The sequence below is a fragment of the Callionymus lyra genome, chromosome 1 (genome assembly GCF_982586985.1).
Source record: "Callionymus lyra chromosome 1, fCalLyr1.hap1.1, whole genome shotgun sequence".
NCBI lineage: Eukaryota > Metazoa > Chordata > Actinopteri > Syngnathiformes > Callionymidae > Callionymus > Callionymus lyra.
In genome coordinates, this window is record NC_141818.1 from 7,259,187 (window position 1) to 7,277,385 (window position 18,199).

At 43.1% G+C, this 18,199-nt stretch overlaps 1 protein-coding gene across 1 annotated transcript; it reads left to right on the plus strand.

The window, feature by feature from the left end:
- Window positions 1-755: 755 nt before the first annotated feature.
- Window positions 756-15,204, plus strand: ttc16 (tetratricopeptide repeat domain 16). The gene is made up of 18 exons (XM_087790863.1): window positions 756-860; window positions 2,441-2,583; window positions 4,353-4,428; window positions 4,502-4,604; window positions 5,443-5,588; window positions 5,714-5,837; window positions 5,922-6,002; window positions 6,062-6,237; window positions 6,307-6,592; window positions 8,630-8,969; window positions 11,893-11,996; window positions 12,324-12,450; window positions 12,552-12,765; window positions 12,822-12,977; window positions 14,002-14,172; window positions 14,245-14,421; window positions 14,771-14,915; window positions 15,077-15,204. Exons 1-18 carry the CDS (start codon window positions 756-758, stop codon window positions 15,202-15,204), a joined length of 2,802 nt encoding a protein of 933 aa, XP_087646989.1.
- Window positions 15,205-18,199: the final 2,995 nt, after the last annotated feature.

The window sequence follows — 18,199 nt, forward strand, 5'->3', positions numbered from 1 at the left end:
CTTACTATATATTATATATAAAATATCAGATTTGGAGCCCACCCTTTAAGACAAAATGACAGAAGTAGAATGTGGATTTAACACGGTTAAAAATATTTTATAATTATATATATTAATTTGGGATTTGGCACCAGAAGCTCCTCAGGACTAAGTCTACTTGTGGAGTCCTCCTGGTCGGAGCCACCCACTGTGCAGATGACTCGAAAGACGATTTAAAGGTGAAATGTGTTTCCTCACATTCATATTTTTTTTAAAAAAAAGGTCCGTCTAGACTGAGCGTGTCTTTCTGCACCTCATTATGTTTGTAATAATCTCACGTATTTCTCTTCCCTGCACTCGACTCTTGGATCAACACTGATGTGGTTTTAATGTCAGACAGCAGCAGCTCCCAAACCCCCCCCCAGCCCCCCGACCGCTCTCTCCTCAAACTCCCACAAATGTTGTTGGAGGTGAGAGATTTCAGCGAAGAGGAAATATTACGACCGCAAATGTGTTTTTAAAAAAGCTTTGTGGGTTTTGAATGGGAAGAAGAGAGAGCGAGCCACACGTCTGAGGAGCTCCACGGTTTAACTTCGAGCTTCTGGACGCTCAGGGCTCTCTGACGAAAGCGAGGACGAGTGTTGATGTCGAGTCAACAAGTAAACACTGTGATAAAACCACAATCTCTCTTCATTGTTGGTGACTGTTCCCACATTCCATGTGTCCATATAAGAAGAAGAATTTCCTGAAACCTTTTTTGATTTATATCCACCAGGATGAGGCCACACTTGAGGGATCAGTTCAGGGAGACCGGCGTGTTGCTCCTGGGCTTTCTAACTCTGACGCTGTCGGTGGGAAACCTCTCCACGCGAGGTCTGCAGGTACGACAACCAAACGTTTGTGAAAGTGATTTTTAAATGGTTGTGCTTGAGGTTAAGGGACGTAGACAATGTAGATTCGTCGAGGTAATGGACAATGCTGTTTGCTGATGATATAGTGATTTGTCGTGATAGTCAGGTGGACAGAAGAGGACAGAAGAGGATGGAAAGACAATGAAAGCATCACAGAATCAAAAACAGTCATGGTCTTATGATGTACAGTATGATCCAGCCTTACACCCCAGCTCGGGCTCTGAGGTCTGTGGATCAGAATCTACTGATGGTTCCACGCACACGGTTCAGGACCAGAGGAGAGAAATCTTTTCAGGCTGTTGCTCCTAAGCTTTGGAACGATCTTCCTCTCTCTTTGCGCTTGATGGATCTACTGACTCCTTTAAGAAACATCTTAAGACGTTTTTATTTGTTCAGGCTTTTCCTTGATTTTCTGGAACTCCTGTTGTGTTATCAGTTTTATCTTGATCTTTAAAGTATATACTTTATTGAATATTGTTTTGATTGTTTAAGCGCTTTGTGACCCTGGTCTGGAAAAGCGCTATATAAATAAAAATGACTTACTTACTTACTTAGAACAGACTGGAGCAATATTTGGCCCTTTTTTTTTGTGGCCCCAGAGAAGTCAAAGAAAAACTATACAGCTGTTCACTTCGAAATGTGTCTATGTAACGTTTTTTAAATACTTTTTTATTGTGAAACTTGCATCTTTATCTTGTTTTAGTGAAAAGGAAGTAGAACTTTGAAGACATAGTAGAGATATTCGCACATTCATTGACTAATATGGGAATAGGAATCAAGAAATGAAGGTAGCCTCTGAGGATACGGCAAACACAATCCGAAGTGTTAGAGATGAAGCGGTTAGGTTACTAGGAAGGTAGAGAATGAGACTATGGGAGGAACATGAGGAAGATTTTGGAGACAAAGTTATGGAGGACAGATGTTTGGAGATGTTAGAGATGAAAACCACAATTAGTGTTCAAGATGAAGGTGACAGGTGTAGTAGTATTTTCCCTGGAAAAGATCATTTTTCGGTAAAAACATCAGACGATGTGCTTCACTCTGAACGTGTGGTGCGTCGGGCTTACGTCTGGTTCTGTTCTGGCCCGCTGACCCTCATCTCTGTTCTCATCGTAATTCATCTCTTCAGCCTCACTTGTTCCCCGTGTCTCTCTCTCACTTACGCCGTCTGTCTGGTATTTCCACGCTCGCTCTCGTCTTATCTCTCCACAGCTGCTCTGTCTCACACCTTTTCATTCCAGCCGCTCAGGAGAGTCTTTGTGAGTTGCAGCCATCAGAGTGAATCCGTGTCACTCCTGCACACCAGGAATGTCCACACAGAGTCCGGCTGCACAAACACCAGCTCACTCCGGGCTCTCCTGGTGGCACTTTAATTCCCTCGACTCTCCTTTTGCTGACTTAGTGTTCCTGAAGCTCCTCCCTAAATGTCTGGAGCTGGTTCTGGACCAGGACTACAGTGAAGTCGCACCAACAACAAAAAAAAACCAACTTTCTTGTTTGTCTGCTTGTTGAAAGTGTCACGGTTGAGTGATTTTCATGTGGTGATCCAGGAGGAAGGCGTGGCCTCCAACAGCCTGGAGGAGGAGCTGGAGGTGACCACGTACTGGTGGGGCGAGTGGGCCAAGTGGACGGCGTGCACTCGAACATGTGGTGGAGGAGTGATGTCACAGGAGAGACACTGTCTGAAGCAGAGGTGAGCTCATGTGTCGGCGCTTTCCCCGAGACTCACGTCCACACTTGGACTGCTCTGACTTTCAACAACCGCATCACATGAGCGGGGACGAGTTCGCCACGGTCACATGACGTTGGCGAGATGCATGCAGTCATTTAACGCGTCGGTAACATTAATCTCAACACAACATTATTTGGATTCATCCCTTATTCTTTGGGTTTTTTAAATATCTTTTGGGATCGAGAACAGGCTTATATGTTCACAACATGTCTTGTTTCTTCTCTGATACTATGTAATTTATGTATCCAAGCGTACACCGTAGTATAACACAAAAAAAGATTTTTACTACTAACTAGTTTTCCCGCTAGTTTTCTACTACATAAACATGCATATGTAACCACACTCTGTTCTGCACATAATGTTCCTTATTCTTGTACAAGGAAAGCTCACCTCTATAAAACACCATTATACTGCGCTTGTCGTCTGGCCGTTACACACTAAGTAAGTAATAGTTATTTGTAAAGCGCCTTTCTAGACCAGGGTCACAAAACGCTTGAACAATCATAAACAATACACATTTAAAATGACCTACAAATTTAAAAACTCTAAAAGGCCAAGACAGAAAGACTAACACAAAGACTAACACACGCAGAATACAAACACATATATGTTTCAATGTGTATAGAAACTATGCATATAGTCTGCAGCTAATATAGCCCTGGAACACAACGTGTTGACTGGTGACAACGTGCGTCCGAAGGCTTCTTATAAAGGCCTTTTCAACAAAGTCTATAATAATAATAATAACGTTTATTAATTTTATGTTTTACACACTGTCTAGCAGACCATTTAATGGTTCATTGAACTGATCAAGGGATTATTAGTTGGAAAGTCAACCTTAAATATCAGTTTCCTATTTTTTTTTTTAGAAACTAATTTTAGCAATCACCTTCTTGACCTCTCACCTCTTACCTCTTACCTCTTACCTCTTACTTTGGTTTTCCTCCTTTGAATTTTGAATTTTTATTTATATGTACTGGGATTGATCTAGCTCCTGGTGCCTTGAATGATTTTTTCGTGTTTTACTCCAAGCTAACTAAACATGATGACACTCCAGTGAGCCCCAGACTGTGGCTTTGGCATTAAATGTTTTCATTAAAGTGTTTCTTAAATAGATCGTGGACCTCAATTGTACTCATCAGTATGTGTCTGTTTGTACAAAACTCTCTCTTCATTCAAATATTTACATTAGAAAATATGTTTAAGGCGTGGCCACTGAAAACACTTTTCTAGGGATAAAATCTTGTTGACCATAACCACGCCCACTCTGCCTTGAGTGGTCAAGCATCAAGACTCCATTATTACGTCATACTGGACTCCGCTTTCGTAACCTCTCGTTCGCCCAGATTTCAGACAGGGGGGAAGTTTATAATGTAATTACTTAAAAACATGGTCATGATGAGGGACTTACTGCATCTTGGAGAGGAAGACTTCAACATTTGAAACACGTGAGTGAGTCAGGAGAGTTGAGTTTTCACATGAGTTGATCTTTAAGGGTTAAAACGATCATACACATGATGTTAGCGGTCTGTTTCTTCTCTGTGCTTAAACAGAGCACAAGTAGTCGACAGCGAGGTGATGGATTCGTACGTGTCCCTCCAAGTGTGTCTGACTGACAACAGACGTGTTCAGTTTGAGAACTCGGTTGAGTGAATTGAAAACAGATGCCGGACAGTTTATGAACGACTAACAAGCGGTTTTTGCTTCCACTGATGTTTCCCTCACCGAAGAAAGAAGGTTGCTGCTGGGAAAGACAACATGACGTGTACTGGAACGGCGAAGAGGTATCACCTCTGCAACACCGAGGTGAGTCGCGGCCCGGTCGAGAATGTACGAGGTGTGTGTGTGAGAGTGAGCGTGTGTGTGTGTGTGTCTGCAGGAGTGTCCTGCCAGTGGGAGGAGCTTCAGAGAGGAGCAGTGCTGGTCCTTCAACTCTCACCTGTACAGCGGCAGGAACTACCAGTGGAAGCCTCTCTACCCAGGTGAGTCCAGCTCTCAAAAATACAACCGATAAAAGATGATCATACATTTAAAGAACAAGTTACCCTAAGCATTTTAGTTGTTGGTATAGTCTGTCTCGTCTCTTCCTCCTGTCGCTGACGTGGAATCTCACCAAAAACAAAAAAAACCCACCAGAAACTGTTTCCTTCAACTGAGAAAAATCTCTAAACTTAGGAAAATGTTGTCGGAACATGATCTGGAGCTTGTAATCCATGCGTTTGTTTCTTCTCGTCTGGACTATTGAAACAGTTTATTTTCATGTCTTAATAAGAAGGAGCTGTCTCGCCTGCAGTTGATTCAGAACTCTGAATTCTGACCCGCTCACGTAGAAGAACTCACATTTCTCCGATCCTTAAAAACTCTTCACTGGCTTCCAGTTTCTTTCAGGATCAACTTTATAATTCAACTTTCAGATCTATTCATGGTCAGGCTCCTCCTTACATCAGTGATCTGATCCAGACTTACACCCCAGCTGTGGATCAGAATCTACTGATGGTTCCTGAACACGGTTCAGGACCAGAGGAGAGAAATCCGTCCAGGCTGTTGCTCCTAAGCTTTGGAACAATCTTCCTCTCTCTTTGCGCTTGATGGATCTACTGACTCCTTGAAGAAACCTCTTAAGACGTTTCTATTTGTTCAGGCTTTTCCTTGATTTTCTGGAACTCCTGTTGTGTTATCAGTTTTATCTTGATCTTTAAAATATATACTTTATTGAATATTGTTTTGATTGTTTAAGCGCTTTGTGACCCTGGTCTGGAAAAGCGCTATACAAATAAAAATGACTTACTTACTTACTTACTATCTAATGTTCTCACCCAGCCGACTACGTCCACATCTCCAGTAACCCCTGTGACCTCCACTGCACCACCACGGACGGCCAGCGGCAGCTGATGGTGGCGGCGAGAGACGGGACTTCCTGCAAGTACAGCAGCTACCATGGCGTGTGTGTGGACGGTAAGTGTGAGGTGAGTCCAGTCCTGATCCTCTCCGCTGTCTCTCGTGCTGGCGTGAAACCAAAGTAACTCAAGTCCTCTCTGGAGTGTGAGACGTCTTCTCGACTGTTTTGACTGAACCTTTTTCCGCCTCACAGCCCATCGGGTGCGACGGAGTTTTGTTTTCCTCCAACATCCTGGACAAGTGTGGAGTCTGTCAGGGCGACGGCAGCAGCTGCAGCCGCGTCACCGGAAACTTCCGCCGCCTCTCCTCCACGCTGGGTCAGTCCCTGAACTTAACTTCGACAACAGTCACTGTCACGGATGATAAGAGCAGCTGCTCTGCGTCGCCCTCTGCTGTTCCAGGGTACTCTTTCATTACTCAGATCCCGGAAGGCTCGTGGGACATCCAGGTCATCGAGAGGAAGAAGTCGGCCGACGTTCTGGGTTGGTTCCGCGACGATGTTCGCTCGTGGGTCTTCTGGTTCTGACACAATGTGTTCCAGCGGTGACGGACCAGGCTGGTAACTTCTTCTTCAACGGTGCCTACAAAGTGGACAGTCCTCAGAACTTCCACGCTGCCGGAACCATCTTCAAATATCGTCGGCCCATGGATGTGTACGAGACTGGGATCGAGTATATAGTGGCCAAAGGACCAACCGACCAGGCCATCAATGTCCTGGTACTCACATGGCAATCTAAAGGTAGTCTCCCTGGGGCATCCACAAATGTGTCTCCTCTCTCTCTCCAGGTCTGGAACCAGAACGGTCGAACTCCGTACATTACCTACGAGTACACCATCCTCCGGGACTCCCTCCCCCCCGTCCCTCCGCCCCCTGTCTACACCGGATCAGATTCCTCAGCTGGGGAAGGTTCTGTTGAAGTCGGGGGTCTTCTGTCCTCCAATGGCAGCCTGTTTGACCCCTTGACAACTGGCGGGGCGCAAGTGCCTCCGGGCCCGGAGACCAACGAGGTCTACGAAGAGACGGCCACGATTGACTGCGACCACGGCGGAGAACCTGCTCCAAAGTTCACAGGTGTGGATCGATGGCAACTTGTCGAGTCTTTATAGATTCTTTTTGGCTCGGATCGTGATCTCATGCAAATCTAAATCTAAATCAAAATGGCTCAATGTGGAAAACGAAGGATACAACCAGAGGTACAGCAAGTGACAGCTAAACAATAATCGTTGAGACAACTATTTGTTTAAGGTTATTAATAAAACATGTAACCCACAATAAGAGCAGGCACAGGATGATGATCTTGTAAAATGTGTTCCACTGTCATGGCTCCACTTTCTCCAAAGTTGAAAATCTTTTTTTCAGTGACTTCTTTTTTTAGCTTCACTTTGAGCGGCTCCTCCTGAGGTGGAAGCCGCTCGCCCTGGAGACGGTTCTTCAGTTCGCCTCAAGTCAGTGAGGAGACTTGCTGCAATACAGGAAGCATGAAATAATTCAAGGAAGAGAAAAACTGAAGGTGACTCAGTGGCCCGTCACAAACTTGGCCAGATCTTTAACCCCATCTCCTCGTGCGGTTGTGTGTGAGATGGCCTTCGGATCGGCTGCATAATTCATGTCCGCAGACACAGAAAGAGGATCAGAAATGGATGAAATATTCAGAATTTCTTAGTGTTTTCTCCTTTCAAGAGTGGCTGCATCACAAACATGTGCGTTAATGGCCCCGCGGCAGGCTCTTAGCTCGCTGCGCTGACGGCCGGGGCCATTACACCGGCAGGAGGAGACGAGCGAGTCCTGCAGTCTTCTCCGGTGATGTCACACGACAGAGACCACACTCTCTCTCCCGAGCTTCTCATTGGCCGATCAGTTTCACGCTATTTGGACATCTCTTGGACTTTTCCTTTAAAGCACCTGCTTTCTCCTCCATGGTCGCTGTTTGTCTTAGTCCTGCTCACTGCGGCAAAAGATTCCCTCTTGGATCGATGGGAAAATTGTCCCACCGGTCAGCTACTGGATACTAGTGCGACTAAGACGATAATGTAACATATCCCAAAAAAACTTTTCCTAGATAGACAGTAAAGACACGGTTGATCCGAATTTTGGACTAAACTTTCTTGATTTGGTGAAGGAGCAGAAGAAAAGCCAAAAATACCAATTGGTAAATACATGTGTTGTCGATTAAAGGAGTGGTAGGTGGTCCACTGCTAATTTAAAAGTTCAGGATGTCCCTGAAGCCTCCTAAGCTGGGAAGGGTTTTGTTTTTTGGGTTGAAACATATACCCACAAATACACAGCCACTAACAGACCAGGTTTAGTTACTACAAAAAAAAATCACCAGTACCGCAGGAGGCAGCGAATGATTCCTGCCCTTTGAAAATGTTTTCTTCAGATTTTTTCTTCTGCTGCTGTGGTGTCCATGAACCTCCTTCCCATACATTGAGTAAACTGGGCTGAAGTGGTCATCGGCATTATATCAACGGACAGACTGGAAAAGCGCTATACAAATAAAAATGATACTTTAAAATCATACTTACATACTTACTTACCTTTAGATAAAAACTGTGAAAATAAATCATATAAAGGTCGTTAAAGGTTTATGTTTTGAGTAAAATGGGCATCATGACGTGATCTTTTTTTAAAAACAAGACACATTTTCTGACACTAATATTCAATAAAACCGAAATAGTTGAAAAATATTCTGTCTTTGTGAGAGGCCCAGTAAAAATTGCCTCATGTACCGGTGCAGGCCCCAGATGGGTAAATGAAGCGTTGAAACAAAAATCATCGACAATATTTTCTTGCTTTGATGTCACGTTCGTACATCAACCCGTTCTTTCCACAAGCTAATCGGAAAAATAGAAAAGAGGTTGATGATGTCGCCATGCCTGCTCACAACTCCACCGGAACCTGCTCTCCCACATTTGGCTGCTCTTTGATCACAATGTCTCTTAAAGGAACCATTCAAGTGGAACATCCAGGTAGTTTCTCTTCTTCACAGCTCTGGCACATTCAGGAAGGTTGCGGGTTCTCAATGCATGTATTGATGTTGTTCCTTCAAATCCTACCATGTGAGCTTAAGTATGAATCGATCCATTTATGCCTGCATTTCTTCTTCAGAGAGAAACAGCAGCCACACAACAAGCACCGCTGATCCCATCCTGGCCGGTGGACCCCTGGACCCTGAGCACGACTCCCCGAATCTCATCTGGAGGGTCCTGTTGGACGGACTTATCAGTCCAGACGAGCTGCTCGTCAACATCTCCACCAACCAGCTGCTGACGGAAGGTTTGTTCCCGCTGGCCGAGGTGGATCTGAGCAGCCTGGAGAACGTGGGGCTCCCGGGCGCGAACGAGACTCTGGGGTTCACTCTGGGACGCAGGCGCAACGACAGCGGGGACGTCTATCACAACAAGACCATGCAGAGCGGGAGGACGTCCGGTCGCTCCAACAGAACCAGGTACCAGATGTTTTCTTCTCACCCGCCAAGTGTGTCGGATGAGGTCCGGCGTGCCGGCTGATATTTTACCATTTGTTGTTCAAGGTCGCAGACATGGGCAGGGTGTTGACCGGGGGCCACATTTTATTGTATTATGCAGCCCTCATGAGGTCAGAGTAGAACATGTGTTATATGTTTCTTACAGTGACATCTTAACATTTTATTTTGTGTTTACATTGTACTGACTTTAAATTAATATTCTTTATTAATAATACATGCTTCGTTTAGGAATTATTTTTTGTGAATATTTCTTGAGGTCATATTTTTAGAAAAAAAAAAAGTTTTATATCAGTATTGATCAATATTTAATTGAATATTTAGGTTTATTTTATGTTGTCTTTTCTTATTTATTTATTTTTAAAGTGTTGTTTTCCTCTTGCGGGGCCCGACAGCCCCTTACAACAGTCACAATATATAACATGGCCCCCGAGGACAGGCCCTGATCCAGCATTTCTGCAGTAAGACCACCTCAACAAAGACCAGGTTCTCCTGCACGTCTTCGAGAGTTCTGCAACCTCTTCAGTCCAATAACCTGTGGATGATCATTCCTGGGATTCTGTAATGATTGATGAGTTCACTGGGAGGGAGTGAGACAAAGAGATTGTTATAAAACAGGTTTGGAGTGAGTTGTAGGGTTTTAAAAGTATGTTTGTTTAATTTAAAAGGCCAGTTGAACATTGTATCAGTATTAAACTCATACAGTTGAAAAATGACCAGAAATGTTTTCATTTTTTACTTTTTTAACCAGCAGAATAAAAAGCAGATTTTTTGATATCACCTTGACACAAATATGAGACTGTGTTGTTATCGAGTGAAGTGGTTCTGTGCGAACTCGTGTCAAACTCAGGACCATCGTGTGATTTGGTCTAGAGATGTTTAGCTGATTTTGATGGACACAAACAAGCGTCCTCGTCCAGCTCAGGTCAGTTTAGTCTTTCTTCTGTTACAGTGACACTGACGAGCAGCTGGACACGTCTCCTGTGTTTCTCAGCTGTAGTCAGACTTCAGTGGGCTTTATTGGACTCTTGTAACACATTGATGCCGACGGCCAAAGCAAACAAGCTGCAGACGCTGCGGTCTGGATCCAGACTCTCCCAAATGTTCAACGACCTGCAGACGGCCGAGAGGATCCCGTAGCAGCAGCGGGACTCACAAAGTGTATTCCTCCGAAATGAGTTTTTTCCTTTTAGTGAAATGTTTATGACGTGATTGATGCTGATCTGCGCTGGAAAAATGTTTTCAATAAGCTGTTTGTTAGCGGCCAAAGCAAACAAGGCGACACAGAACTCTAGGTCAAGTCCATAATAAGCAGGAAGGAAGATGAGCGTCACGAATGAAGACAGATTCCTGACAGACGGTGATTACAAGTGGAAATGACAGACAGACAGATGTGAGACAGACAGACAGATGGTGTGCGTTAGCGGTCGGGCAGGTAGTACAGCAGGTAGATAAGCTGGCTGCTCCCTCCGCTGAATTATGGAGGCTCTTCTGTGTCCAACACTTGGATGTTCCAGGACACACCCTCCCCCAGAGGAGCAGGTTCACCCAGAGATGAACGATTCATGATACAAGATTGAAAATGTGATGCGAAGTGGAGAAATGTGAGAACGTGTTCGCTCTCTGCGGTGGAATGCTTCAGTCTGGTTCACTTGGACGAGTCGGCTCAGATGTAACTCAATGGCGGACCTGAAGCTTCTGGCAGCCGCCGGAATATTGACGGAACGTTTACAGGATTCAATCACCTCGACGCAGTCAGGCTGCACTTACATCTTCAACCTCTCAATCAATTTGTTAAAGAACGCAAACAGAACTATGCAAGTTGTCATGATGTCAGATAAACAAGATGATAATCACTGTTTTGTCCAGATTTTCCTTATTAAGTCATCTATGCTTTTAAAAAGATATGATACGTAATAAGTGCATGAATTCTGTTCAATATTTATTGTTAGGGGTATGTATTTGCAAAGATCTGAAGATATTATACGTATCACAATACAGGGGCAATGACACTATTGTGATATATTGCAATACTGTAGGAACAAGGATTTATTCGTAGTATTGTCGAGTACTTGACTCTGGTGTTGCAGAATTCAGAGACTGCATGACTCTTGACGAATTTGGAACAGAAACCAAAATATGCCCAAATATCCACTTTAAAAGCAGTTGTAATCCACTGCATCCTCTCATCCTCAGTAATAGCCAGGATCTTGAAAATGTCATTGTTTCTCTAGATGCATCCTCTCATCCTCAGTAATCGCCAGCATCTTGCAATATGTCATTGTGTCTTCAGACGTGTCCTCTCATCCTCAGTAAACGCGAGGATCTTGAAAATGTCATTGTTTCTCTAGATGCATCCTCTCATCCTCAGTAATCGCCAGCATCTCGCAATATGTCATTGTGTCTTCAGACGTGTCCTCTCATCCTCAGTAAACGCGAGGATCTTGCACATTTTTATTGTTTCATTAGATGCATCCTCTCGTCCTCAGTAATCGACAGCATCTTGCAAAATGTCATTGTTTTTTTTTAGATGTATGCTCTCATCCTTAGTAATCACCAGGAGCTTGCAAAATGTATTATTTCTTTAGATGCCTAGAATGTTGTGACTGCTGCCTTCTGGCAACTGTAAGTTTAATTGCAACACAAAATAAACGTTGTCATAGTCGTTTCCCAAAACATTACATTTTATTTTATTTATAAGAATTAAATATAATTTGAAATCCAAATATGTAAATATTTGAATTTATACAGTGATGTGGAATATCAACAGGATACTGTGAAATAAATATTGAGATATTTAAGTGTACGGATCTATTTACGATCAAATATCTCCAAGAGTGTGTGTGTGTGTGTGAACTCTGCTACAGTCTCTGGTTTTGTTCTGCAGGGGAAACTCCAGACTCAACCAGAAGAACCTGAAGCTGAGTCCAGCTGATATGTATCGATGGAAACTTTCCTCCCAGGAGCCCTGCAGCATGACCTGTTCCATCGGTACGACACGTGTGAGCATTAGCCGAAAAGTCCGATCTTTAGTTTTCGGGGAAAGAACCAGATGCTCGTCCTGCTTTTACTCAAATTGATTTTATCTTCCAGTTTGTAAATCCGATAATTCAACAATGAAATAACAGAATCGAATTTCTAATAACAGGTTGAAACATTTGAATCAGATGAAAACACTGACGTGAAATAAAGATAATTTATTTTAATATTTCTTACATAATGAAAACGTCTTGCAAATTAATCATTAAAAAACAAGTTTAAGTAAATGTCTCTTCTTAAACCTACGCCGTGAGTGACAAGGACTGACTGTCGTTCCAGGTGTCTCCAGGTCTTTCGTGTCCTGCGTGCGATACGACGGCATTGAGGTCCACGACATGTACTGTGACTCACTGACCAGACCAGAGCCGGTCCATGACTTCTGCATCGGGAGGGATTGTCAGCCAAGGTAACATATTTCTGTCACCCTCAGACAAACTTGTCAGGATAGTCCCTTCTTTTGCTTCTTCTTGTGGTCCGTTCTCTGATCACCTGACATGGGTTGTCCAGGTGGGAGGCCAGCAGCTGGAGCGAGTGTTCCCGGACCTGCGGCGAGGGGTTCCAGTTCCGACAGGTCCGCTGCTGGAAGATGCTTTCCCCGGGCCTGGACAGCTCCGTCTACAGCGACCTGTGCTCCATGGCTGACCTGGAGAGACCCGTGGAGAGGCGGCCCTGCAAAAGCCCGGCCTGCGGCCCCCAGTGGGAGGTGGCCGAGTGGACGGAGGTACGTGAATGTCTCGAGAAAGCGACGACACAACTAATAACAATGTTTGGTTCTAGTGTCCGGCCAAGTGTGGCAGCAGAGCTCTGGTGACCCGAGACGTCCGATGCTCTGACGTCACCAAACCATGTGACATGACGACGAAGCCAATGGCTGTGAAAAACTGCACCGGACCTCCCTGCGAGCGCCACTGGACTGTGTCTGAGTGGGGACCTGTGAGTGTCTTTTAAATATGTTTTACGCAGTCAAAACACTGTATCATGTTATATAACTGCGGATAAAATGTTTATTTATCTTCAAAAACACAATGATGTTTTAATTAGGACCTATGTTTTAGCAAGAATCTGGTGATGTGATACATATCACAATACTTTTGACTTTAATAATCCCTCTGGAGAAGCTACAACAAGTTTCATAAAAACAAGAACAAGAACAAAGTGCAATGGATGACAAATTGCAAGTTTAAAGAATAAAGATCAAAAGGAAATAACGCCAAGAAAAGAAAAGAAAGGGAAAAGGATACAAAGATTAAGATAGAATAAAATACATCATACTTACACTCTACTTCTGCTCGCTAATTCAGAATTATACAGTCTAATAGCACGAGGAATGAATGAGTCCCTGAGTCTATTAGTGTTGAATCATGGGAGGAGCATTCGTGCTCCATCTGCTTCTCTGCTCACTGTTAATTGGGTTCAAAGGATGACTGTCAACATCCATGATGGACAGTAGCTTCTACAGAAGGTTACCGGGGAAACGATAAAATATATTGCAAAGTATTGTGACATTATAGGAACAAGGATACATTTGTAGTATTGTCCGAGTACCTGAGTCTGGTGTTGCAGAATGTACAGACCACATGACTTTTGAGAAAGTTACTGCTTTTTTCTTTTTTTTTAAAACCAAAATATGTCCAAACATCAGCTTTAAAAGCTGCTGCAGTCGACTGTATCCTCTCACCCTCAGTCTTGCAGGATTTCATTGTTCCTTTAGCTGTGGATGATGTAATGACTGCTGCCATCTAGAGGGCAGAAGTTCAATTGCAACACAAAATGAACAAGAATCAACAATCAAAAGAATAATGTGATATATCGATATATATATATAGATATATAGATACCATTCCACAGACAAATAAAAGTGAGGTGAGGGCATTATTGTGTATTATTGTAGTCCTGAAATAGTTGACCTCTCCCTCTCTAAGACCAGACACTAATGGCCGCCGTTTTGTCATTGCAGTGCTCGGGGTCTTGTGGTCAGGGGAAGATGGTGCGTCACGTGTACTGTAAGGCCCCTGATGGCCGGGTGGTCCCTGAGAACCAGTGTGACGCCGAAGAGAAGCCGCTGGCCATCCACCCGTGCGGCGAGAGAGACTGTCCGCCGCACTGGCTCAGTCAGGACTGGGAGAGGGTGAGTCCTCGACACGTCTTTCGTCCGCCACTCTTGTATCTTTTGTAGCGTGACACCGTGTTCCGTATCCAGTGCAACACCACCTGTGGACGAGGGGTGAAGCGCAGGATCATACAGTGCGTGGGAATCAACGGAGGGAAGTTCCAGACCTTTGGTGAGGAAATCTGCAGCGTGGAGGAGAAACCTGAGGACGAAACGACGTGTTTCGAGAGGCCGTGTTTCAAATGGTACACAACGCCGTGGTCGGAGGTGAGCTCATCGACATCATCTCGCTCTGATTCGTCTGACAACTTTGATCGACTTCTTCTGTCTGTCCATACTCACAGTGGAGGCTCTGGTTTGTTTTCTGGAACTCCTGTGTTGTTCTCAGTATTATCTTGATCTTTAAAGTATATACTTTTTTGAGTATTGTTTTGATTGTTTAAGCGCTTTGTGACCCTGGTCTGGAAAAGCGCTATATAAATAAAAATGACTTACTTACTTACTTACTTACATTCTTAACTCAAGGGCTTAGACTTTTGAATTGAAAGTGCAGTGTCCTCACACAGCTTTGAAGATCATCTGCACTCCCTTCATTGTTTTTGATGCGTGTTTTCAGTGCACCAAGACGTGTGGCGTTGGAGTCAGGATGAGGGATGTCAAGTGTTACCAGGACCGGGAGCTGGTCAGAGGGTGCGACCCCCTCACCAGACCCGTGTCCAAACAGACCTGCACCCTTCAGCCGTGTCCCACAGAGCCCCCTGGTAAAAAGAACTCTCTTCGTCTCACTCCCTCTCAGTGAACTCATACGGGATTAGAGATTTTTCCTTTTATTTTATTTGGGGTCCACGCTGTCGAACGTCATCTTTCAGCATTGGGTGTGTGTCGTGTGTGTGGTCACCGATGAACTATGCCTGTGTTGCAGACGAGAGCTGTCAGGACCGGCCGTCCACCAACTGTCTGCTGGCGCTGAAGGTCAACCTGTGCAGCCACTGGTACTACAGCAAAGCCTGCTGCCACTCCTGCCGGGCCGTCCGACCCCCGGCGTCATAGTGGCCCGACTATGCGAAACCTGAGCTGAAGACACAGACTTCGGGAATACTTGACGACGACTGTCAGAGTGACAAGAATCACCTGAAGAAGAATCTCCGGCTTTTAGGAAGAGTTCATCTTCCAGGTCCGCGACATGAACTCTTCTCACCTCCTGGTGGACCACAGACCCTGAAGGGTGACTTGTGGAGGACCAGAAAGTAAATTGATATATTTTAATATGAGGTTAAAAACTATGAAAAAAAAAAGACTCAGAAAGCTTCGAACTTTTAAAACTAATTTTTAAATATTTTTCTGATTTAAAAAAAACATGAAGAAAAACTGTAACAGAGGTCGCAGGTATTATGTATGGAACCAAGAAACACAGATTAAACGTTGACTCAGAATGAAAAGTTAATGAACGAATACAAATTCTTGTGCAACAGTTTTTTGCTGTGAACAATGTTTTAAATCATATTATCTTGCCTCGATACATGTTGCCTGAGACCCTTCTTTATTCGTCATCTGTACACGAGTGTGTAGTATTTTTAACACATTTCAAAAACACTTTTGTTTTACACACACATTTCATCACGTGTAGTATGAAGGTCAGAAAAAAGCAGTTGTAATCCACTGCATCCTCTCGTCCTCAGTAATCGCCAGGATCTTGAAAATGTCATTGTTTCTTTAGATGCATCCTCTCATCCTCAGTAATATAAAAGACAACTTGCCGTTCCATGTGACCATCTGACATCATCACATTGGGATTAAAAACTTGATGACATCATCAGACGTGATGGATTAAGTTATTTTTATCGGTCAACTATAACGACGGCCGGAATATTTAAAAAACAGATATTTAATTTGGTGCTACAGCAACACCTCCGGTCCACCAGTGGGCGCCACGGTGGCAGGATGGACGACGGCGTAAAACGTTGTGACGGAGGAGTTATTTTCTCGAACAAATGAAGATTCCTGACACTTGAACTATGGCTGAAGCGTATTCAGACGTGAACTCGCATGTTTTTGTACGTGACTTTATATAACTGATACCTCTTTGTACAAAACTCCGATTGTTGACATCAATAAAGTGATTCAAACGTCAGTTTCCTCTCGTGTCTGATCTAACAAGGGCAGGAGATCCGGTGCAGTTGGAGACAAAGAAAAGACGTCAAACCCAAGTTACTGAGGTCCAAATTTTATTTTTGAAACCCAAAAATGCAAAAATCAAAAAGTGGTGCCATCTTGTGGTGGGAAACAAACAGGAAATGAGGCTTTTGCTGGACTGTTGAAAGGTTCTCAAGCCAGATTGCAGTCACCACGTTCCCTCAAAACACAGAAAGCACATCATAAAAGCTATAATAGTAGTTGGCGGCTCTACTCCGAGTCTCAGATGGTTGACAAACTACTTCTTTTAAAAAAAAGTGTCAATTAAACACAAAATGACTCGAGGACACCTCAAATATACGAGATGGTTCCTCTCCTAATGTTACTGTGTGCATGGGTGTCGCTCACTGAAAACACAAAACTCTTCACACTCTTTTCATTTCTCCTCTTCCGGTCATGTGACGTCTCGGTGAAGCACCAAAAGTGTCCAACAGCAAAAACTATTTTCCCTTATACGTTCACAGCTTTAATTTCTAACTTTTGATTATTGTTATTTAATCTATAAGAACTGTGAGTTAAATGTAGAGTAAAAAAAATGTTGCACATATTGTCCAGGTATTAAGGTACAAGTTTATTTTCGTTATATTATTACAATTCGTATTTTCCTTCTCTAATGGCTTCTCTAATAAGTGAAAATATTTCACGGTAAATCATGTTTTCGTGAGTTAAAATGAGTGTCAAAGTTGAGCCAACAAAACCTGTATTACTGTGACTAGTGTGCTACTTCCTCTAGTTAAGTAAACTCAGCCCTAGTTAGTTTACCAGGTTAGTCGTCACAGACAGTTTTTTTTGCATCGTCAGCCCTCTTGGTTGTCTTGACAGTCGACCGGCAGGATGTGAGCTACATCAGGGTGAAAAGATTTTGAATCAGAGAAATATTGTTTTTTCAAATAATTATAAGAAAATTATTTTTAAATAAAAAGTGAATTTTTATTTTATTTTATTTGCATTGAACACTTTTTTATTCGGATTCCTCTATCAACATGTCCCCTCAAAACTGTTTTCAAAATTCATCTTCCTTACCATCACCATCACCAATATTATCATCTTCATCACTATCTCCATGTTCATTCATGTTCATCATCATCAGTTTTAATAACTGTTTAATAACATTTATTCCAGTGAACTTTTTTTTTCTGATTGTCATCTTCATAACCATCTCCAATATCATCATCATCATCTTCCTCACCATCACCATCTCCAATATCATCCTCATCATCTTCGTCACCTTCACCATCTCCAATATCATCTTCATCGTCTTCCTCATCATCACCATCTCCAATATCATCATCATCATCTTCCTCACCATCACCATCTCCAATATCATCATCATCATCTTCCTCACCATCACCATCTCCAATATCATCCTCATCATCTTCGTCACCTTCACCATCTCCAATATCATCTTCATCGTCTTCCTCATCATCACCATCTCCAATATCATCATCATCATCTTCGTCACTATCTCCATGTTCATTGTCATCATCATCATCATCAGTTTAATAATAATTTATTCCAGTGAACTTTTTTTTTTTGATTGTCATCTTCATCACCATCTCCATGTATCATCATCATCTTCGTCGCTATCTACATTATCATCGTCTTCCTCATCATCGCCATCATCATTGCCTTCGTAATTACATTTTTTTTTGGATCCCAACAGTTCTTGTTTGTATTAAACTCGTTTTTTTTTTTATTCCAAACTTCTATCAGATTCAACACATTATAACGCTTTAATAACAGTCTTTCATAAATAAACATCTATTCGTGTAAACTCATTTGCTATGTTTTTTTCTGATTCAAAATAATTATTGCAATTTAAAGTTAAAGTTATTTAAGTTGTTTTCTGTTT